We start from the raw sequence: 25,103 nt of genomic DNA, 5'->3' as shown, positions 1-25,103 counted from the left end.
TTTTTCTCCTGTGTTTGTCTGGAGATCCTACATGTAACCATGGCTGCATTGTTTGCATGTGAACTCAGCTGTTAGCAGCCTGTAGCATGTTAATGCTAACTGGTACAAGGCCGGATGTTTCCCACAAGGTGAGGAGAAGGAGGTGAGGATGACGTGCTGGTACATCAACCTGTCCTTCCATCCATCGTTATTGGGAACGTAAGATCTATCTCCAATAAGATGGACGAGCTAGCTGTGCTAACCCAGCAACAGAGGGAATACCAGAGGGCAGAGTAGCATCATGCTATTCACAGACATGTCTGTCAGCAAGTTCTATTCCATTCTATTCTATTATTTTCTATTATATTCCACTGCAATAAACCATTTCTACTAGTTATTCTTACCCGGCCAATTGTGTTATAGGATCAATGAAACATTAAAACACCAGCTTCAAACTTTACCTGGGTGATTTGAGATTTGAGAACATATTTTAAGACGCCAGCTAATTTCAGCAGAGCTACCTCCGTTCGTGGCGACCACTGTAAAGCAGCCCAACATTAGCAAGCCTAGCTTCCATTTGTTTAACCCAACATGCATTTCATTAGCACTATCACGCTCAGCCAAAAAGTCTCACCATAAGAATAGCGCTGTGTCAATAAATCAACAATGGACAAATACAGACACAATTCACACAATGAATTAAAAGATTTACTTACGCATCCAGGAGAAGCAAAGCCAGTTTGGAGTCATGCGAGAGAAACATTGAGGCTTTTTAGGTGGAGGGAAAGTCCATGGCAGGCCTTGTGTGCGATGCTAGCATACGGCCGACCTGCGAATTTATACCCCTGGGGGCGCAGCTAGGAGTGTACAGGCCAACGTAATTTTAATTCTGTGTGTTGATACTGAACTTAGAATAACATTTACAAACCATTTGTCGTATTCTTAGCACATTTACGTGTAAAATGTCGGATATAACACCGTTAAGTTTTCAGCATTTTGGACACTGTTTCCGGTACTGTGTGACGTCGCGCGGTTGCTGTGGCAGCCCCTAATAACACACAGCTGGAGAGCAACAGATCGATTTCAACGTGTTTTAACAAAGCTAACTGAAGGATTACCTGGACTCCTAGGAGACACAGATGGATTCACCTGAAGTGAGTGACTCTGACACAAACTTTAACTGTCACCAACATCTGGTCTTTCTCCACGGAATTCCTCTGACGATGTTTGTCCTGCCGCACCGAACCGCGTTTAGAAATCCGTCATTTTAATGTTTTCTTTAAAAGAGCACCTCAATACAATCAGTCATAAAAAAACATTATAAGTTTTAAACATGTATACGACCTATTCTATAATTCGGCATAAAGATGATTTTCCTCTTACAGTTGTTTTATCGTAAATCGCCACTTTGCTCAGACTCAGCGTTACAGAAAGCGAGCAACTTGATTTTCGCGGGTGAAACAGCTTCGACAGAAAATCCAATTTAACAGGTTAAACTTTGAATCCTTACCGATCAAAACTAAGCCGAATGGTACAACTTCATTTGAATATCACTATTGGTCGTTTAAAAAAAATTTACGGGGCACGCTTTTGTTGCCAGGGAGCATAGGAACTTATTTCCCAATATTCTGAACGGGGTTTGGTTTACGTTCTCTGTTTTACCCCAAACAGAGTTTAAACTCACTGTAGTAATTCCGTTTCGTACTAACGTAACATGTACACAAAACACATAAATTTATGTTCATAAAGATATCATTAACTTTATTAATGGGCTGTATTAATTTAGTGTACAGGATTTTGCTTTGCGGACACGTTTTATTGCTGTAGTACCTCAGATCGCGCGCTAGGTGGCGGTAACGTACAGGTTTGCTCCTTAAAACCACCCCTGTGGTAAAAAAAAAGCATTTTGAAGCAGCAAAAAAATAGCAGCAAAGTATATATAAGAGGTAAGAATAGACGACTTTAAGAAATTATCCTTAGATATTTTTGGTGTAAACTGATAAAAGTCAACATGTTTAACTCAGCATGAAGACTCTTGTGTCATAAAATGTTCTGTAAACAAAGAAAACATCTTTAAACTTATTTAATGTGACTTTTATGAGTTCTAAAGTTTTATTCTGAGTCTTATTTTTTTGTTATTATTTTTTTAATACTATTACAGATCTTGATAAGCTCCTCAGTCCCACCTTTAACCAGTAGGTGGCCCTCCTGCTAATGTCAAACACAGCTGCTGTGGTGGCCACTTTGTTTGAACACCTGTGTCCACACAGGGCGCATATCTGAGCTGATAATCAGAGGCAGTCAATCACTATCAAACTCAGCCACCTCGTGTTGTGACACAGAGCAGTCAGCCCAGGTCAGCTCACCTGTGCGCTCAGACTGATAACACCTGTGGCCTGATAAAGCAGCTAATTATAAACCCATTTTTAATGTCCCAGATAGAGTTAGGACTCTGACCATAAAGTCAGATGAGCAGGGTAAATAAAGAGTGGAGGTGTCCCATATTAGGTGTTATGGAGTATAAATGTGTGTCATGTGTTCGCAGCAGCTCATTCAAACAGACTTTTGTCAATGAGCCTTAAAATGGAGACAATCCGTTTCAGGCCAGCTTCAGGACTGAAATATCTGAGACTCATTTCTGGTGAGCCACATCAAAGCTGCAGGAAAATATAACTTTTCCTGTCGGCTGCGGACGCAGGCCGGCTGAAGGGATTCTGGGTTGGAGGACATGTGGCCGGAGCTTTGATCTGACAAAACCTCAGGATCTGACAGCAAGATTCGGTTTGAGATGATGACTTTATGGTTGAGCTTTAATGACGGCCGGGCTGCAAACAGTGTGTGGAAAAATAGAGCTAAACAACCCTGCAGAGGCATCGACAGATGCACGGAAAACACTGAGAAAGACACTGAATGCACAGACACAAAGTGACTCAGGGGCTGAGTGTGATCATTAGAGGAGCTGTCGCTGCAGAGGAAGAAGGTTTAATAAAAACACTCACCAAAATTTATCAGCTGATTAAATTTCAGGGAATCAAATGAGAGAGATCCCAGGAAAATAAAGCAAATTAAAGCAAATTATTTCACTGTTTTATTTGTTTTTCTTTGGAAAAGACCATCTGTTAGTCAGCTGCAAAGCAATACTGAAAGGTCAACACTGAGAGTATTAGATACAAATTTTAAAGCAATTACAAACTTTTTTTAAATTTAATTGCAAATCAATTATACCATTTTTTCCTGGTGTAAATTTTTACTTAATGGATTTTTTTTTCCAAGTTTTAACACTCTTTGTAGCATGAGAGTCAACAAATACACTTCCTTTATACATATAAATGATTTTTATGAATGCAATAGTACAAATCGATGACACTGTCTAAAAAAAATCTTCAGAAGATCCTCAAAGTTACCTCATGCTGCAAAATATAAACAGCTTACAAAGCAAAACTCTAACCCAAAAAGCATCAGTAGTAGTAGTACATCTCCATCAGATTTGAAACTCCTCTTCTTTCTCCTTTTCTTACTCTTCAGTGAGGAGTCTGAGGAGAACGGAGCTGCTGCAGGAGGTGTGAGGAGCGATTCTTTGGATCATGACATCAAAACAACGTAAGTTCAGTTTGCTCAACACACAACCTTAAAGTCAGGGATGTTGAAATAGAAAGGGTGAAGGGGAAAATATATTTCAACGTTTGATCGAAAACTGAGATGGGAGATCTCATTTTAAGCTTTGTAAAAGTAAAGACTTCTTGGGGAAACACTTCTTACATAAGCACTGATTTTATTTATCAGATAAAGTATGAACTCAGAGGGAGAGGATAAATCTTCAACAGAGTTGTGTTTCTGTCCTAAAGTAAACTTTTGGAAAAGCTGTAGTGAGAGATCAAAAATAATCTTGAAATCAGACATTTTTTCTGAACTTGTCAAGGGACTGTGGCTCAAATTAGGTCTAATATTACAGTTAATGCAGTGTGCTCTCCCTGCATTTGGTGTCAAAGTACACATGTGGGTACAGAGGGACTAACTAGTGTCATATGTATTGTCTAAAATACGGGCTCTGTTCTTCATTCTGGAAGTCTTTGCTGCTGCTCCCCCTGCCTTATTTTCTGAGCATTTTCGTTAAAGATGTGCTCTCCCTGCCCCTGTAATTGGCATTCAGTTAAACACAGGAGGCTGCTGAGGGTTTTTTTGCCAGTTTCTTTCTAATCCTTGCTCTGTTCTGTACCCTGGGAGTCTTTGCTGCTGCTCCCCCTGCTTTATTTCTCATGAAGAAGAAGGGGGATGTGCTTTCCCTGGTTCTGTTATTTGTGTTCAGTGTACACAAGAGGCTGCTGAGTGTTTTTGCTAGTTTCATTCCAATGCTAGTTATGTTCTGTGCCCTGGGAGTTTTTGCTGCTACTCCCCCTGCCTTATTTTCTGGGCGTTTTCATTAAAGAGAAGGGATATGTGCTCTCCCTGCTTCTATAATTAGTGTTCAGTTAATGCAAGAGACTGCTGAGGCTTTTTGCCACTTTTATATAATGCTCAGTCTGTTCTGTACCCTGGGAGTCTTTGCTGCTGCTCTTCCTGCCTTGTTTTTTGAGCATTTTCATGAAAGACAGAATAGATGTGCTCTCCCTGGTTCTGTTATTTGTGTTCAGTGTACACAAGAGGCTGCTGGGTTTTTTTGCTAGTTTCATTCGAATGCTCGTTATGTTCTGTGCCCTGGGAGTTTTTGCTGCTGCTCCCCCCGCCTTATTTTCTGGGCATTATCATGAAAGAGGAGAGAGATGTTCTCTCCCTGCTTCAGTCATTGTTGGTCAGTTTATGCAAGAGGCTACTGAGAGATTTTTCCAGTTTCATTATGATGCCGGCTCTGTTTTGCTTCATGGGAGTCTCTGCTGCTGCTCTCCCTACCCCATTTCTTTGAGCATTTTTATGAAAGACAAAAAAAGATGTGCTCTCCCTACTTCTTTCGTTGGTGTTCAGTGAATGCAAGAGGCTGTTATTTTTTACTTACTCTTTTTTATCAGTCTTGTTATTACGCTTACCCTGGGAGTCCCTGCTGCTGCTCCCCCTACCTTATTTTTTAAACATTTTCATGGAAGAAAGGGGACATGTGCTTTCCCTGCCTCTGTAATGTGTTCAGTGGGCACGAGGGGCTGCTGAGGCTTTTTGCCAGTTTTGTTCTGTTTTGGATCCTGGGAGTCTTTGCTTCTGGTCCCCCTGCCTAACTTTTTGAGTGTTTCATGAAATAGGGGACATGTGCTCTTCCTGCCTCGGTAATTATTGTTCAGTGTACAGAAGAGGCTACTGAGGGTTTTTGGCCAGCTTCATTTTGATACTGGCTTTGTTCTGTAACCTGGGGTCTCTTTGCTGATACTCTCCCTGCCTTGTCATTCAATCACATGAGTGATGGTGGAGTTGTATGTCCCCTAATCCAGTGTGTGGATAACAGTTTTCTCTGACTGTGATGGTCCAGACTGAACTGTATTTATCTGTAGACCCTCACAGTCAGAGCAGGTCTGGATCGTCGTGGAGCGCTTTGATCTGAGGCGGTTTTCACTGAATGAAGTCCTGACGGCTCCTGACCTGTAAATGTGTGACATCCTGTGTGGTTTGAGCTGCTTATACAATCCTTCATGATGAACAAAAGGCGGGATGAATGGAGCGATTCATCCAATGTGTGTGTGTGTGTGTGTGTGTGTGTGTGTGTGTGTGTGTGTGTGTGTGTGTGTGTGTGTGTGTGTGTGTGTGTGTGAGTGTGTGCGTGTGTGTGTGTGTGTGTTATTTAAACAGAGCTGCACATCTGTGTGAATTAAACCAGAGTTCACTCCAATGATCAGACAGAGAGCAGGCTCCTCCTCAGGAACCTGATCACACTGATCGTTCCCTGCAGGTGTGTGTGTGTGTGTGTGTGTGAGTGTGTGTGTGCTTTGATGATGAGCCATCACACACACACTCACACACATAAGGGTTTTGTAAGTATCCCAAACATTTACCTGTGAGGTGTTGAACTTGATCGACGCCTCAGATGCTCATCCAGACGTACGGTAGCCCCTCCCCCTCCGTCTGACTGTGTGTGAACATCAGTGACACAGGTAACAGGAGCCTGCACACCTGCAGTCACCGTGATCCTGTCCCAACAGGATCCTGGAGGGAAACATGGTCCAGGATGTTTCATCACGTCAGTGGGGACGGTTTCAGAGCTGAGAGGGTAAACACGTCACCAAGCACAGAAGTTATGAGAATAAATGAATCTGCAATATTTTGACACTCTATGAATCATTTCAGTGATTTATCAAACAGAAACGTCAAACTTTGGCTTGTTCCAGATTCTTACTGTAGCTGTGTGTGGTGTTTTTCTCCTTTCGTTGTTAAAATGTGGACTTTTAGCTCCAAACAGACGGCTCAATGAAAGAGGAGGATTAGAGAAGTGTGACCACACTTTTTCACTAATTTGGAAAATAACACGCTTGTTGTCACTTTCTCACTGAAGTCATCACAAAAAAAACATCTTGACATCCTTAAAAAGTACAAAAGATAACTTTTGTTTTTTTTCTGTTTATAGATTTTTTTTTTATAGAACAACAGCAGGATTACATCATTTAAACGTGTTTTGTCCTTTTTACACTTAGTCCCTACTCTTGTATAACCGACCAATCCAGTAGGTCGGATGCCATCTTGCTTGGCTCGAAGTGAGGTCTCCACAAAAACTGCTCCCCCTGGTGGCTGGCTGCAGTATAGGTCAAAAAATCCATCTCCCCAGTCATTCCAGATGGGCTGTGGTCAAACTTTACAAAATTAATACACCTGGTAGAAATGTTTCTCACGTCTGATTGTTGTGGTGATTTGAAGATATCATTTGGCTGTCTTGTATTCCAGTCCTCTTTTTTCTGGAAAGTTTTGTTTTCATTAGTTATAAGAGTTCTTGTGCTGTTTTTTTTTTCAGGGATTGTCAAATATGTCGGGAGGTAGAGTCAACATGTGATTAGACTCTCCAAAAAAAAAATAAAAAAAGTTAGTATCTTTGTCACCCAGCTCCACTCAATATATGACCTTGCAATGCTGCGTTCATGTCCAGTATGGAAAATCACCTACTCTAATTACCAGGTACCGATTCATGAAAAATCAGAAGGTACCATGTTTAAGTATAGGGATGTTCAATACCACTTTTTTTCAAACCGATACCAGTTCAAGTACTCCCTCTTGAGTACCGATACTACTAGTACTTTTGATAGGGCCTACATAAATTTCAATTAACAGTGACAGATCATTTTGATCAAAGAAAGCACAGTCACTCTGTCATTTAGTCTAAATAAACTTAGAATTTTTTGATAAATATAAAAAAAAATAACATTAAAAGTGCACAATAAAACTAACAACTGGTTCTCCCTGGTTCATTCATGTTGTCTGAACAGGACCTGACGCGCATTTGTCCTGGTGTTAAACTGAAGCAATTAGCAGCATCTAGTGGCGAGGAGGACTAGCTCGACCCAAGATTTTCTTGCCTAGAGTATCTGCTGCTGGTATCTGCAGCCTTCACAAGTACCAATACCTTGAAAAAGGCTGGTATCGGCCTGATACTGATACCTGGTATGGGTACTCGCCCAGCCCTGATTAAGTACCTAAATACATCCTTGTGACTGTGAGGAAGAATAAATATGTTAAATTGACAAAAAATTGGATTTTATTATTAAACAAATTGATATTTTTTACCACATAAACACAAAAAAGTACTGAAAATTGGTACCATCAAGTACTGATGCCGATTGCCAGGTACCAGGCATCACTGGGCATTGGTTCCGTATCGTTTCAATGTGAAAGATTCCCATCCCTTGTGTAACCCCTAAATTCCACTGCACGTGCCGCGCAGTGCAGCGGAGCGCCGTGGTCTTGCTCTGATTGTCAAACCTCACTGGAAGCAGCGTGCCGCACCACGCCGCTCAATCCGGAGGGGGAGGGCCGGTCCTCGGAGAGTCACAGGCTCTCGTGTGAATAGCGACATCACACGATCACCATCCACTCCCATAACTTTTGATATGTCAGTCCACGCCTTCTCCTTTCTGCCTGTATCCTTATTAAAAGGATGTTTGGGATCATACAGAACGTTGAACTCCTCCACTTCCAACATCAGCTTCTCTTCATCAATGGCGTCGTGTCGCGTCTGGGACCCTCGGACCAACTGTTTACCTGATGCACCTGCCTCCAGATGTGACGTATCTCTAACATATTGGAGAAATTTATGTGCGAAAGTTTGCGCATTGTGTTTTATTTGGGATCTTCCGGGTACTTCACATAATGACTTCCTGTCTTGTGCTTTTTTATCGATGGTGAATTTACGAGGTTTGGAGGCAGCCGCGCAGAAAAAAGACCTAAACTTAACGGTTTAGAAGCTATTAGGATCGTTTGATTGTCCAATCAGAGGCACAGCTCAGGTCATGTGACTGACAGGTAGCTGTTATAAAGGAAACTCAAAGCCTGCGTCATCATATCCAATATGGCCCCTGCCAATGATCAGCTTCATTAACTTCTGCATCAGGAACAGACGGGTGACGGAGCGGAGACTACGTATTTTTTACAGTCTATGAGTCAAACTAGTCAGATATGAGTCGTGTTATTTGGCGTTTTTATAAAACATTGAGCTGATGATCAACAAAAAGAGTCCAGACAAATTTTTAAAACTCCAAAAATCTGATTCTAGGCTGAGGAGTAGAAAATAAAATCTTCCAACAGAAATTAATATCCACTTTTAGGACTCAAGAGCAAAACCAGCTCGAATAATCTTGTTTTGTTCCATGTATTAGATTATTTTGATGAACACAGACGTCTAAAGTGAGCTGTCCCCGGCTTTGTTCTTCAGTCGTTAAGCATGTGAAATGAGAAATGATGAATGATAAATGATGAATGATGCATGTCTTTGTTTGTCATCGTGGCTCTGCAGCAGACAGATGAAACGCTGCGTTAATGCTCCAACATTTCTGGGAAACAGATCACTCAGGACGGAGTTGAATCATCTCCAAAGACATGAAACAGTTTGAAAATGAAAGCTCAGAATCAAACGTGATGTGATCTGAGTGATTAACGTCACATTTTAATTTAACTCTTAATGATCAGCTGATGTTGCGCGTGTGTGTGTTTGAGGTTTCCTCACAGCGCCGTCGCCGTGTAAAGACCAGCGTGGACTTTCAGCTGCTGTTTGGACGAGAGCCACTGACCTGCAGGCTGCAAACACACGTTTCTTCACATGGCTTCATTCTGAGCTCATTACCAGCTTTCATTTCTCTCCAGACTCTGAAGTCTGAACATCCTGCTCCACATGTGCAGCCTCTTTCCATCAGCGAGGAGTGTGATGCTCTCTGTGCAAACGCTGATTTCAGTTTCCTTTGTGGTTTTTCTGATTGGACTTCCACCAAACTGACCCCCTGACCTCCGCTCACAGCCGCGTAATGAAAACACAGAGACCCAGGATGCAGCGTACCACCTGCAGAGCCACTGAGCAGGATCAGGACAGGCTGTGAAAAATGAGCCGGGCCCAGAAAACTGGCAGCTCCGCGGAAAATAAACTCCAGCTCATTGTTCAGAGACAGGAAACAGAAAGATGAATAACTTTATGATCACATGGTGAAACTAAACGTGCTGTGCAGAAATGAAACATTTTTCACAGCACATTCACCTCAGTGTCTTTATTAATTCAGTTTTTAAAACAGGTGGTGCCAGAATCTGTATCGTCCACATTGATGGGACTTTGTCAAAGATGAGGTTATCGAAACAGATCAAGATATAAAATTAAACAGCAGCTCATGTTTGGATCCACAGACTGTTTAAGCTGGAAATAAAATATTTGAAAAATGAAATATGGTTAATTTAAAATTCAAATATGAAAAAATACAAAGGCTGTGAAAAGTTAAATAAAAAAAAAAAAAATATATTTTTTTTTAAATTTCTGTTCTCAGCTTGTTAAGGGATATAGGTTTGTGTTGCTTCCAAAATAACTCCTTGAGCGCTTTAACGTCCATGAAAAAGTTCAGTCAAGTTTTTCAGGAGAATGAAAAATGACACGAACATTTGACCATTACAAGGACGGCTCTCATCGAAACAATTATTCTAATGTAATGAGCTTTATTTGGTGGTACATCTCTGTCCTTGGAGCTCCCTGTCTATGGAGCTAAATCAAGGCCAAAAGTTTTGAAATTAAAAAAAAAAAAAAAGAGAGAGAGAGAAAATGAAACCAGAGTTTTAAAGTTTAAACCCAAATTGAAAAAAAAAGCCAAACACATAACCAAAACAAAAAATTATTTTTCAATCCAAAAATGTTTTGACTCAGGTCTTGAATTTTTTTAAATTTTTTTATTTTAATTCTTTAATTCAATTATTATTATTATTATTTTTTCTCAGAGGTATACCCTAACATTTAAGATGTTATTTTTACATGTGCAATTTTCTTTTTTCAAATTATTATTATTATTATCATTATTATTATTATTATTATTATTATTATTATTATTATTATTATTATTAGTAGTAGTAGTAGTAGTAGTAGTAGTAGTAGTAGTATAAGTATAACATTTTAATTTTAATTTATTTCTTTATTTATTTTTTGGATGTAGTTCATCAGTATAGCTTAACATTTGAGATGTTATTATTCCGTATGCAATTTTCTTTTTTCATATTTATTATTATCAAAACTATTATTATTATTACTGTCATTATTATTATTGTTAATATTATTTTTATTTATTCATTTAGCCATTCAGCCATCAGAGTCTTTAATTCTTTAATATTTGGAAGATGAGCTACATCAAAACTACATGAATTTCCCTTCTGGGATGAATGAAGTACTTTTATCTCATCTTTATCTTTATCTTATCTTATTTATTTATTTATGTGTTTGCATTCAGAGGTTTTTTTGGAGGGTTTCTATATAAATTTCTTTTTCACTTAAATTTTTTTGTTTTTTAGATTTTAACTTTTTGCCCCGTTTTTGTTCCGGCGCGGGGGGTCTGATCTTGATTGAGAAGGTTGTTATTTTTGGACTGAAAAACAATTGCTTATGCTTCTTTTTTGTTTCAGTTTAGGGTTTCATTTTTTTTAAATTGAGGATCAACCCTTCAATTTCTGTGTTAATTTACATTTCAATTTTATTTTATTTTTTTTTTTAATTAAACTTTTGGCCTTGATTTATCTCCATACCTGCCCTTTTGGAGTGCCAAGGCTTGTAGCAGGTAGAGCACACCTCCTCTCTCTTTCATGAAGCCAAGGCAGGGAGAGTATCAGCAAAGAGCCCAGGCGTCCAGAACAGACTGAGCAACAGTGAGGATACATATGACCCTGATAAAATCAAACAGAGCTTTGTAAAGATGGTTAAAGAGAAGTGCCTATATTCATGTAAATACGGTAAAGGTTCTGTTCTTATCCTGCATCTGCAGGAAGGAGGAGCTAATCAGAAAGGCTCCTGGTGTCTGTCTGGTGTTGGTGAAGCATTTTGGCTGCAAGTTTTAGCTTCATGCAGGAAATCCAGAAACCTGCAAGCAACACCTTTAAACTCAGAAGACAGAGAGAAACCTGAGACCATTTGAAAACAAGGAGCATCCAGGTCATATGCTGTGCTTCTGGTTTTCTCCATCCAGACGTCCGCTCTCTGCAGCCGGTGACCACGTAGTGACACAGTTGGACTCGGCTGTTGTGACGGGGGTCCTGTAGAGGTCTCTGAGGGAGCTGGACGTGTTTCAGCTTCCTCAGGAAGTCGTGCACAGGAATAGAACCAACCGTTAACACCAAACTGCAAATAAAGGCTCAGTCTGAGCATTAAAGCAGGGAAATGCTGGAGTAAACGTGTGTGTCGTTACGTCTCTGAGCGGTTCAGCTCTGACAGGTCTGTGCTGGCGTTGAAGGAAACCATGTGTGCACGCAAATAACAGAAACATACATGTGTTTTTGCATGTATTCCTCCCTCTTTTCAGCACATGCTAATCTGTGCTGCTCATGCACCTGCACTCTGATCCTGTCCTGGCACCAGGCGCTGAGGCTGTTTAGGGAATACCTCCTCCCTCCCCTCTCTTCTCCTCCCCCCTGCAGGCTCTAACCTACGTCTCCCACGGCATGTCTTTTTTCACAGCTCTGTCACTGCTCTGTTTTCTTCTCTTCCTCTCCTCTTTCACCCTCCCCGTGCTCTCTGGGAGACCTTTAGTGCCTGCAGGTGTATAAATAGAGCTGTTTTCAATTAAGGGCCTGGCCCGGCCTGTAGCGTGCATCTGATCAATGAATGCCCCTGCACCTGTGGTAATAAAATACAGGGGGGAGAGGGGGAGGGAGGGGAGATAGCGCTGTGAATGCTGATCAGATGTTGCCCCGTTGTTGCTCTGGCTCTTTCTTAAGGCCAACGCGCTCCTCCTGACGGCCCCGGCCGGGACAAAAGAGCTGCTGCTGCTGCCGTCAGACGTGAGTGAAATCCAATACGTGATTGAAAAAGGAAGCTTGAATGAGCGGGATGCTTAGTCAGTCGAGCGGTTGTTTGGTTTGGGGGAGGACAAATGGGAAGCCAGATTCAGCAGAGAGTTAAAGAGCAGGGCTGGGCTCTGATAGGCCGTTTAACTCCTGGCTCTGGTTTCAGGGTTAGGGTTAAACTCCAGGAAGTGTTGAGCCAAGCAGAGAGTGACGTACAGAGATTTTTAACACAGCAGCTGATTTAACATCCTTATGTTACTCAGGTCAGTTAGGAAACACCAGCCATCCAGTGTTGGATTGGATTAGACGAGATGAGATGTTTTCATATCCTCATCAACAACATTTCAGCTTTCAGAGAGATTCAACTCCTCCAACAATCACAGCCAGATTATCTTCACATTACTTCTGTAAACACATCATTCCCAAGCAGCAGCCTCTGATCTAAAAATAAGAAGCTTGTGGTGAAGTGTTATAAACTGCAGTTCCTGGAGTGTCCACTAGAGGCTGTGTAGAAAGAGCAGAAACCACATACACACTCATTCAAGAAGCAGATCATAACAGCATTCCTTTCTCCTGTGCTTCTTCTGGTTTGTGTTTTTCTTTTTTTCTGTGTTTGTGTTTTTCTTTGAGATTATCAGCATCAATATTGCTAGTTTCGGGTTGTTTTAAATTGCTACTTCTTGGAAGTAATTTTCATGGATATCTGTCTTTTACAAGCCAAAAGAATAATAGCACTTAATTGGAAAAACAGTGAAAGGCCTAGCATTAAACGTTGGTTTCATGAAATGTCTGTGTTTCTTCCCTCGGAAAAAATCACTTACACTCTGAAAGATAAACAAGATCTGTTTCACAGCATTTGGGAGCCTTTTATTCAATATATTAGGGACAATGACTTGTCTAGTTTGCTCGAGGAGGATAGGGAGAAATGATATACATTGCTGATTTCTCTACAGAAGGAAATGTTCCTTTGACCATGTACTCTCGAAGTGTAAATGTTTACAATATTGTTTAAATATTATACTTTTGTGTTTTATATAAATTAATTTATATTTGTATTTGCTGTACTGATCTTTATTATTGTCCTTTTTATTGTTATTATTATTTTATTTTATTTATTTATTCATTTTTATTAAGTTAAAAGTCAAAATGTTTTACAATGTAAATGTCAAAAAACTCAATAAACACATTGTTAAAAAATAATTTAAAAAAAAAATGCTACTTCTTAACTTCCAGTTCAGGTCATCCAGGACTAGCTTGATTTACTGGTCTAGGTCTCTATGACAACACCACGCCAGCTGATGAAGTTTGGTAGAGAGAAGAGAGATCCGTGTTTTTCTCTGCTGGAAACAATTTCTGTGATTAATTTTGTAGTGATGGTGGACACTGGAGCCAAACTGTCAGACAGAAAAAGGACAGAAGAGGAGAAGAAAGAGAAACAGGAGAGAGATAGAGCACGAGCTAAAGGCTAAAACTGTTTGTGCTAACATTGCCACCAACCCACAGTCAGCAGTTATTCTGCAGTGGTCTGTTCAAACTTGAGAGTCTATCAATAAAATGAAGAGTGAGGTTACGTTAGCTCTGATTGGGAGATGACTGGCAGGACATAACCAGGATTCACTAACGTTACACATTGCAGAGCTCTGGGCTGTGAGCAGAGCTAAATATAAACAGCTACTAGACTACTTACAAACTGACCGTGTTTACTTGTTGTCACGTTACAAACTGTATCACTATGTAACTGTACTTATACCTTACCTCGGTGCGTTGTATTCGGTAAAAAGTTGTCATGCACGAATAATAATCAATGAATCAATTAACTGAAGGATGAATAAAATCGTCCTCGGTAAGTTTGGATTGATAGCGGAGTGAGCATCTGTCAAAAATGCGATCTTTGGGGTGAAGACGGGGCTGCTCGCGCGTACACACGGAGAGAGCTGAAGAGTGCGTCCTGAGGGGTAAGGAGGAAACACACGCTAATATGAGTGATGGCACCAAAGATACGGTTCTTAAGCCGCCTGCCACAGTCCCAGTGTGGGAATATTTTGTTTTTTATCAGAATGAACAAAGTGTGAGCTCATGAACACCAACGAGCTGATATTTCGCATTTGTTTGAAAATAGTGGCGACGAAGAAGAAGAAGAAGGAGGTGCAGCGGAGCCTTGTTCTTTGACAATCCACTCTTAATGAGGCTTTTGGTCTGCAAAGTAAATAGAAATAAAAGCGCCAAATGGTGGCGCTCAAAGACAGATACATTGCCAAAGAAATGCAGCCCTTCTATACGGTTGAAAGCCAGAAATGTTCAAAATGTTTGACAGACAGTACGGATTGACTGGGAAAAAGTACATGTTACAAACAATTCAGGAAATGTATAAACTCCCTTTTGTTTAGGCTATAGTTTTTATTGTTGTTTTTTTTTTTGAGTTTTGTTTTTCTTTGGAGACAGGGTCTATGTTTTATTGTTTTTGATTAGTATTAATTATTTTCATTGACATGTATTTTTTTCTAAAAGAGAGTCCATTTCATTTTCATTTTTTTTTCTCTTTCTTGTTTGCTAAATTTATTTTATTTTTTTGTTTAATTTATTTTATTTAAAAGATCCTGACCTTTTAACTACAATTAAATACTCTTAAGAAATTAAAGTTTCTTGCTTTTGATATGGTGTACTCACTTTATTATCCCATTTATCATAATTACATCAATTAAAAAAATGGGAAAAAAAATCAAAATAATATTGACAACAATATCGTTTATCAGAAACAATATTTTGGAAAATTATCATCTAGCAAAATTTGTTATCGTGACAGGCCTACACACGCCTCATTAAAAGTAATTTACGACAGAGTGCAGAGACTCCGGGCCACAAGGTGGCGAGGGAGTGCAATCAAAACAGATCCTCCTCACAGCAGCTTTCAGAGCAACACTCCTGAACTCCTTCATTTCCTTTAAATCCTGAAGCATGGGCGTTAGGATGACTCAGCTTTCTACAGAAGGAACTTCTGATGAAAGTCCTCAAATCTCTGCTTCGGAAACAGATGGGTGACATCACAGAGACTACGTCCATATTTTAAACAGTCTAATGATTTACAGCAGAAATAAACTTGTACATCCTGGTTGAAAACAGGATTTTAGTCTGATTAGATCATTTCTCCATCAGCACACACTGAATGGAAACACAATGAGTTATTTAAGCGACCAATGATGACGATGGGCTTCAAAACTCTGAATCAGAAACAAACAGGTGATGTCACTGAGACTACGTCAATATCGCACAGACTATGGGAGTACTACAACTTTTTTTTTACTTGTGACTTTATTTGTATAACTTCTTTATTTATTCTCAAACCTGATATTACTCTATCTTAATGTGGCCCTAATCCTCTGTCGTCCTGCAGCAGAGAAACATTCGATATCCAGTTGCAGACAAACAAAAGGAGTCGTGCTGAGCAGACGCGAGGCCTGGTTTCCTCCCTGCTCCAGCTCTGGCTCTGGATCAGGAGCCGGTGTCAGCACATGTCCTGACCTCGCGTGCTCACGGCAGCCCTGCGAGGTTTCCACCGGCCTCCCTGCGATCTCCAAACCACAGCTGCTCGCATTGTCCATTGTGCTGCTGCGTTTTCACAGTTCGCCTCAAGAATCCCGCTCCCCGCCTCCCTCTCCTCTCGATATTAAAAGTGAGCCATCGCTCGCCGTGCCAAGTAAAACCAGCGCCACCAACACGCACAGCGAACGCGTTTCAGCCTCCAGATGCTGAGCCAAAATAAGATTGTGGATGTGACTGACATGAGAAGCCTCACGGAGCTGATTCAGGCGGCCGCCAAACCCCCGCCGCTCCTCCTCCGCCGCTGCTCCTGGAGGCCTCAGGCGACCAGCGCTCGCAGTTCCTGTTTCACGTGCTGTCAGGACAATTGCCTTCTTTGCACTTTCTGATACTGGACGTGTGTGTAGAGCTGTGTGCAGACACACACACACATCCTACCACATCTCAGCACGCAGCACATACATCAACCCTCACACACACACAGAAACACACACAGAAACACACACACTCAGCCCGGTGTGAGCCCAGCTGCTGCAGCAGATAATAAATAAGAATCTGTCGTCTGACGCGGATGTTTCCACGTCTCAGAACTCCTTCTATATTTCATATTAATGTCCTGATTAATGAGACGTCTGCCATCGCTCTCAGCCCGATGTAAGAAACACAAAAATATTATGACTTTCTTTGACAAAATATTCCTCCTTCAAGGTCGACGCCGAGCTGGAACTTCTGACCACAGCTGACTCACAGAAACGCGCTGTTTATTCGCAGTCTGCAGGATCTGAGAGCATCCAAACTGAGACATGCTCCAAATCAATCCATCCATCAATCTGTGCTTCACGAGACTAAATAAAGTCAAATCGAATGGATATTCGGGGCATCTCTCCGTGTTCATGGTTTCTTCTGTGTCTGATTTTATCAGGGTCATACAGCAAGGAAAATAAGTATTGAACACGTCATTTTTTTTCTCATCACATTTATTCCCAAAGCTGCAATTCAAACAAAATTTCTCCCACTCATTGGTATTAACTCAAATAATCCAAACATGAAAAGAAATCACAACGTTCAGGTCCATAAATAATGATTATGGTGAATTAAGTACGATAACACAGGAAAAAAGTATTGAACACACCATGGAAAGGCTGAATACTTTGGACAGGAAATGCACCATACCACCTGAAATCTGTCAGTAATTATTACTTGAACTTCCAATTAGTGCAAACCAACATCAGCTGGGCTAGAGCAAATTGATGGTCCTATAAAAAAGGTTGTTGCTCAGCATCAGAATGGAACTGGTTACAGACTTATATCAAAGCACCTGAATATTCCAGTCAGCACCGTTGGGGCCATTATTCACAAGTGGAAGAAGCACCACCTTACCATCAACAGGCCACGCACAGGAGCTCCTTGAAGATTTCTGACCAGGGAGTCAGAAAGAGAGTCAGAAGAGGACTCAACCAGCCTAGGACCACCCTGAAAGTGCTCCAGAAAGACTTGGAGGCAGCAGGTACAATTGTTACAGAGAAAACAATAGGCAATGCACTCCACCACCATGGCCTCTATGGACGCTCAGCCAGCAAGACTCCATTCCTCAAGAAAAGGCATGTTGAAGCTGGTTTAAAGTTTGCTAAACAGCATCGTGACAAGCCTGTAGAATACTGGGAGAATGTTGTCTGGTCAGATGAGACCAAAACTGAACTTTTGGGCTGTCATACTACAGACCATGTTTGGAGGAGAAATGGCTCTGCACATCAGCCAAAAAACACTACACCAACAGTGAAGTTTGGAGGTGGAAGCATCATGGCATGGGGTTGTTTCTCATCTCATGGTGTTGGCAAACTTCATATAACTGACGGAGCAATGAATGGAGCCATGTATGGGGAAATTCTTGATCTGAATCTGCTGCCATCCACCAGGATGATGAAGATGAGACGTGGCTGGACCTTCCAGCAGGACAACCATCCAAAGCACACGGCAAAGTTGACTCTCAAATGGTTTCAAGAAAAAGAAAATCAATCTGTTAGAACGGCCTAGTCAATCACCTGACTTCAATCCAACTGAACATTTGTGGAAAGAAGTAAAGAAAAGGGTTCACCAGAGGGCACCAAAGAATATTCCAGATTTTAAGACAATCTGTGCAGAGGAATGGGCCAAAATCGATGAGTCTCAGTTAGCGTGTTCAATACTTTTTGCAGTTTAATTTTTGAGTTATTTTCAGTTGTCTTTAGCTTGCAATATGCCCTAAAAGCTGCAGAGTTAGTTGGTTAGTTTGTTAGTTGGTGGGCAGGCTGTGAAAGTAAAGTGATGATTCCTTTGATCCACTTTCAAAAACAGCTCAGGCAGGCGATGCACAGTGTGAACACACACCCACACACACATTTACACACACACACACAGCCCCCCAAAGCCGAGGTGGCCGCAGCACACAAAGCGTGCTCAGGTAGAATATCACGCTCAGCACATGTGTAACCGATACTTTGAGCTCATTGTAATCAGAGGTGACAGAGGATTTCACTAAAAGACCAAAATAAAGTAAATTGTCATGCTGTGTGGAATTTCCCCCCGACGTCCAGCGGCCCAAAATAATATTTTCCATAAGATTCATTTTCCCAAGCAAGCTCTGCGAGCAGCAATGTTCTGCAGCAGAACGTGTTGTTCCTGAAGAAATCACTGAGAGTTCCCATCTGCCACACGGGGCCGAGCTGCAGGCGAATGAAAGCTTCAATCTGTTAATCCCAGTCCCACCAGTCAGAGCAGATTTCAGAGCGCCACATCTGTTCTCCGTCGTGAAACCACCGTCCTCCAGTCACCGCAGATTTATTTGCAGAAGAATCAAGAAGGAATGCTGACCCCCCCTTTTCCTCCACCAATCCTCAAAGAGCTGATTTAATGACGCCCCATTAATTATGCAGGAATTACTCATTTTTACACAAACGGGAGAGGACGACACCTGAGACAAGTCTGATCGTCTGCAGAGGTGATGAAAGAGCGCAAACGTTTGGTTTCAGCAGGATGATGAAGTCCTCCTGATTAAAAGTCATCGTCATGACTACCTGTTGCGTCTGGAGCTCTGGTTAATGTCTGCTTCTGTGATACTCTAGAGCTCTACTACCCGGATGTAAACAGTCACGGACAACACAGACAACAGATTTCGTTAGGTGGTGCGGTTTGTCAGTGTGTTGATCTGTAAATGGAGATAAAGTTAGACTGATGACTTAAGGCTGCTGATTGTGCTGGGTTTGGAATCAGGAACTTTTAGTTTTTGTTAAACCACCCCCAGAACTAAAAAGCTCCTGTGACCCATTGTTTGTGAGTTTCATGGACTTTAAGGGGTCAGTCTATCCCCAAAATCCGAATTCAGAGACGATGGTTGGAGTTAAAATTTCTGTTGTGGAGTCTCTTTATTTCTTCAAAAGACCAAGAACGCTACAGCTAAAACTCAAGACCTTGCTAGTACCGGGTTGGACCCCTTTGTCCTTCAGAACCGCCTTAATCATTGGTGGCATAGATTCAACAAGGTCCTGGAAACATTCCTCAGAGAGTTTGGTCCATATTGACATGATAGCATCACACAGTTGCTGCAGATTTGTCGTCTGAACATCCATGATGAGAATCTCCCGTTCCACCACATCCCAAAGCTGCTCTATTGGATTGAGATCTGGGGACTGTGGAGGACATTTGAGTACAGGGAACTCATTGTCATGTTGAAGAAAGCAGTCTGAGATGATTCCAGCTTTATGACATGGAGCGTTATCCTGCTGGAAGTAGCCATCAGAAGATGGGTACACTGTGCTCATAAAGGGATGGACATGGTCAGCAACCTGTGTTTTTTTTTTTTTTTCTTTTTTTTTTTTTTTTCTTTTTTCTCGTTTTACTTCTTTTATCCTTTTTTTTTCCTTTTTTTCTCTTTTTTTCTTTTTTCTCTTTTTTCTTTTTTCTCTTTTTTTCTTTTTTCTTCGGTTTTCCCTTTTTCTTTCTTTTTTTTTCTTTTGTTCTTTTTTCCTTTTTTCTTTTTTTCTTTCTATTTTTTTGTGTCCCCCCCTTGTTTTTCTTTTTTTTCTCTTTTGTTATTTTTTTTTCTTTTTTTCTTTTTTTTCCCTTTTTTCCTGTGGACTTTAAATCATGCTCAGTTTGTACTAAGGGGCCCAAAGTGAGCCAAGAAAATATCCCCCACACCATTACAGCAGCAGCAGCAGCCTGAACCGTTGATACAAGGCAGGATGGATCCATGCTTTCATGTTGTTGAGGCCAAATTCTGAGCCTACCATCTGAATGTGGAGCAGAAATCCAGACTCATCAGACCAGGCAACGTTTCTCCAATCTTCTATTGTCCAGTTTTGGTGTTGCTGTGTGAATTGTAGCCTCAGTTTCCTGTTCTTAGCTGACAGGAGGGTCACCCGGTGTGGTCTTCTGCTGCTGTAGCCCATCTGCCTCAAGGTTGGACGTGTTGTGTGTTCAGAGATGCTCTTCTGCAGACCTCGGTTGTAACCAGTGGTTATTTGAGTTACTGTTGCCTTTCTATCAGCTCCAACCAGTCTGTCCATTCTCCTCTGACCTCTGGCATCAACAAGGCATTTTGTCCCACAGAACTGCTGCTCACTGGATATTTTCTCTTTTTGGGACCATTCTCTGTAAACCCTAGAGATGGTTGTGGGTTAAAATCCCAGTAGATCAGCAGTTTCTGAAATACTCAGACCAACAACCATGCCACGTTCAAAGTCCCTTAAATCACCTTTCTGCCTCATTCTGATGCTCGCTTTGACCTGCAGCAGATCCTCTTCACCATGTCTACATGGCCATGTAGCCATGTAAATGGCTGATTAGAAATCTGTGTTAATGAGCAGTTGGACAGGTTAGGCTTATAAAGTGTCATGGGGCAGTGAGGTAATCAACAGAGGAGAAGAGTCTGGCTAGTGATTTGGAGCTGCGCTGGGCTGGGAGCACCAGGCATCGTCCACAAGTTAAACAGACACTATCGTATCACTGTGGCTTTTTTAACCAGCTCTCTCTGACTTGTTGCTGTGAGCAGAGGGCTGTTATTAAACGTCCTCTCCAATCTACTAGAATAAATTTAACGCAGTGAAACCTGGTGTAATAATACTGATGTATTTTTATTGCCTCTTTGTGTCCTTTGGGAGCTCAGTCTTGCAGCATCAGGTTGCATTTAAAACCGCGCTCGCAGCAGTAATATTTCATAACTCCAGGTGAATCAGCGTCTGATGGAGTGATCTGCTCTCTGTCAGGTTCCTCCTCCCTGTGAACTGATGCAGTTGGATAATATCGAGCATAAATAGTTTAAAGCGTGGATTTCTCTGCTCTGGGCTGCAGCTCGTGTCTCAGTGCGGCTCTGTTTACACGCGTGTAAACACACTTGTTGCTGTGCAGGAGCAGCTGTTGGCCCCCAGCAGAGCTGCATGGATCTGTACGTACGCCTCAGTTATATAAGTCATGAAATAAATGGAGATACTTACTGGAAGCAGAACACAGTTTACGGCAGGTGTTGTTGTAATTCTCTCTGACCTTGGCTGACTGCAGAGCAACATCTGGAGGATGCATTTGTTTGACTTACTATTAGTGGGAAGAAGGTGAAGAGCAGCGAGTGTTAGGATATTTACTCTACTCAGAGTTTAAGATCCCTGCTGAATAACTTTTCCAACACTGAATAATCTGCCTGACCCTGCAGGACGTAAACCCTCCCCACCAAACACAAGACGTCTGATGGACGTTCAAATCAAATCTGATATTTGGACGTCTAACCACGACCCTGATTGGACGTCAGTTTGCAGTTCAACGTTTGAACGTCGGCTTTTTGAACGTCAAGTGAACCTGAACATCCATTGACAACGTCCACGGTACCTCCCACTGCACAAACAGATATTCAGAGGACGTCCTTTCAACCTCATTTTTGGACGCTGCTGCTGAGAAAATCAAATGTAGCTACAGGAAAATGTACCCGAAACAGTATCACACCTTCAGAAACTGGACTACAGGTATGCACAGAAACTAGACGTAGTATAGAGGGATTATTTGTTTATCAACGCCGAATGCACGCGCAACTTGGGTGCAGAAGCACTGTGAAGTATAATGGTTTTGTCAACTGAAGTGGAGGAGTTAACCACCAAAAAACACATACTTTAACTTAATATCATCACTTTGACAGATGGTAAACGGCTCCCAGGTTTGTGAAATAGTGAGTGGACAGAAGATATCAGGGAGTGGACAGATATTAGGTGGACAGACAGTTTTTGTGGAGGAATTCACTTGATGCTCATGACTGCATTATCCGTGGACACTTACCAGACTGTGACATACCAGGACGTAAACATGTGTCAATAAATTAGAAACCCTCCCAGACAAATAGTGTGTCCCAAATCGCATACTTCCATACTGTGTACTCAAAATTTTCAAATTGAGTGTACTAAGCATACTACATACTCACTGGCTTAGTGCGCAAATTTTGAGGGTGTAGTGCTGTCCCAAATCGCATACTGCCGAGCGCCGTACTTACATGAATGATGACATGATGTCGACCTCTTCTACGTCTAATTGTGCTGTGCATTTCCGCCAAACACCGCCACTATTTGCCAGCAAATTTTCAAAGCCTTTTCAGTAGTATATTAAACACAGCTAATAACATGATCAGCGGTGTAGAGTTTATTAATGGGGGTTGGTGCAGCTGACTGAAGCTACCAAGAGAGCTACGCGGGGCGCTGTGGCAGTTAAAATACATCCACAAAATAAATGTTTGAGTGGTGCTTCTGGTCATGTACTCACTGTGCAGGGTCTAACCCGCTTGTTATTATATTTACCTGGTTCACCGGGTAATGCTAGGGCCCCGGTAACTGTTAGCCCAATGAGCTTTGGCATTTGAGATAGCTGTTAGCTCAACTAGCATTAGCATAGCCCAGTGTTTCTCAATCCTGGTTCTGGGGACCCCCTGCCCTGCATGTTTTAGATGTTACCTCACTCCAGCACACCTGATTCAAATGAATGGCTCGTTATCAGGCTCGAGCAGAGCTTGATGACGAACTGAGCATTTGAATCAGGTGTGTTGGAGTCGGGTAACATCTAAAACATGCAGGGCAGGGGGTCCCCAGGACCAGATTTGAGAAACACTGGCATAGCCTATCATTCGCAGAACAAAACAAACAAAAACAAGTTACACCACATACACAACGTCAACAGCTGATGGTGCTTGGTGGAAACAACACGTGTAAAAAACAACATCAATAACTTACATTTATACATTGCTGCCAGAGGAGGAAATGAGTGCGTTAAGTGTCCACAGCTGCATACTCAAAATCCGGGCTGATTCATCCTGGTACTTTTGCATACTCATTTCTCGCATACTATGCATACTGTTTTTCATTTTGACGCAGTATACTCAAAATTTTGAGTATTTGAGTATGGAAGTATGCGATTTGGGACGCACTCACAGACTGCTGAGTCTGAGACCAGGTTCATGATAAAAGAAACAGAAAACTACGTCCAGAGAACTGCAGCAAATCAGAATATTAATGGTTGAGTATTTCAGGGTTAAAAAACTGGTTCATCATTTCACAATATTTTCTAATTTTACTTCAATCCCAAAATCTGATTCTGTTAATCAGGATTTATAAGTTTACTCATTATTTCCTCTCTGAATTGAGTCCATGTTTGGTCATAGACTTAACTCCAAACTAACCTTTTCATTAAATCAGTAAATATCAGCAGCTAATGTTGCTTGTTTGTGGTCAAACCTGGTTAACACATTTAATTACACACCCGCAGAAGTCACTGGTGTTTTTGCGTGAAGTGTGACCCTGTTTACTGGAGACTCTCTGCCGTCAATCACTGATACCTTCAGCTGAGAGTCACCAGTTAGCATGGTCGCTTTTAACTCCAAAACAGTTGCTTTCTAACAGGTATGACAGGGTGAGTTTAGTGCTTAAAAAATGATAACTCGTCTGAATGAAGTTAAACGATGCTTCTGTGTTCAAGATGCATGCACATCTTTATGATGTAGACTGATAATCCCCCCATAAAGACAACAAAGATGCCGAAAATGGCCACAGATGCAGGTTTAAGGCCTGGCATGGACAGAGATTTTGATCGTCTTTTTGCGCAGCAGATAGCTCTTATACAGACATAGTATGGACGTTCAGCAGATGTTGGAGAAAAAAAAATGTCTTGAGTAACAGTCTACATGTTCAGGAAACCAAAAATGACTTTGAAAGGACGTCTCTTGAACGTCTCTTCACTCAGTGGGAAAAATCCAGAAAGCAAACACTGAGGTAAAAGCAGAAATTTTATTTTGAGATGTTTGTCCTTGTTTTTGGAGCTTCCTCTCATTCTTCATTGATCTGTCTGACAGACGCTCTTTCACACGCATACGTCCTCTGCCCACCTGCTCTGACCACAGTCCAGAAACACGCCTCCAGCTCTAACCTCATCATTAGCTGCTAATAACCTTCATTTCTGGCTGAAATTGTTGCGCGCTCCAAATGAGGCTTGATAAGCTGCTGGTTAATGAAGGGGGGACTCAAAGTTGCGTTGCTCCACGTGTTTCTGAGCGTCCTGATTCGTGACTGTGTGTGTTGCTTTAGCTACTGGACGGGGTAACCCCAGTCACTCTGCTCCTCAGCACCTGTGTTTACTTTGGGGCCTCGGGCCCCGTGACCCAGCAGCAATCCTTCACTCACTCACAAGATGGAGTGAGCCTCCAGCCTCCAAATATGTGCTGTCCGTGCACTTTTTCACCACTGTGGGATTCCTCTAAGACTTTCATTATGGGGCTCAGGCCAAACGAGCAGTATAAATTACAATCCTCCTCCAAATCTGGGTAAATTTAGACTTCCAGGTTCTCCTTCGCTGTAACAGAGCCGAGCCAAGCTGAGCCGAGCCGAGCTGAGAGCAGGTTGCTGTGGCTCTTTAAAGTGCTTCATGGATAAAAAGTGGATTAAAACAGACGTTAATGCAGAGTCAAACTGAAGCTGTCCTCTGTTTGGACAGAAAGACGTGGACTCAGCTCAGAAAAAGATTTACAGGCAGAGGGCTCCTGGTTCAGACTCACAGGTGTTTTAGGGGAGGTTTGGACAGAGGACTTTCTCTCTGAGCTGCTGTGAAGGTCTGACCTCTGCTCTCTGTGTCCTGTACAGTCAGAATAGAAAATAGAAACACAAATAGAAGAT

The 25,103-nt window shown here is 41.7% G+C and overlaps 1 protein-coding gene across 1 annotated transcript in view; it reads left to right on the top strand.

The window, feature by feature from the left end:
- The first annotated feature begins 2,492 nt into the window (after positions 1 to 2,492).
- cfap299 (cilia and flagella associated protein 299) overlaps positions 2,493 to 25,103 on the top strand; it is a 95,810-nt gene continuing 73,199 nt past the window's right edge. Inside the window, exons 1-2 of the mRNA XM_074669638.1 lie at positions 2,493 to 2,497; positions 3,505 to 3,579. Of these exons, the coding sequence (XP_074525739.1) occupies positions 2,493 to 2,497; positions 3,505 to 3,579 (80 nt within the window). The remainder of the gene's footprint in view (positions 2,498 to 3,504; positions 3,580 to 25,103) is intronic.

The sequence above is a fragment of the Halichoeres trimaculatus genome, unplaced genomic scaffold (assembly GCF_033239565.1).
Source record: "Halichoeres trimaculatus isolate MK-OKI-2021-1 unplaced genomic scaffold, fHalTri1.1 fHalTri1_scaffold_5, whole genome shotgun sequence".
Classification (NCBI taxonomy): domain Eukaryota; kingdom Metazoa; phylum Chordata; class Actinopteri; order Labriformes; family Labridae; genus Halichoeres; species Halichoeres trimaculatus.
This window is presented reverse-complemented; position numbering and strand designations above follow the sequence as displayed.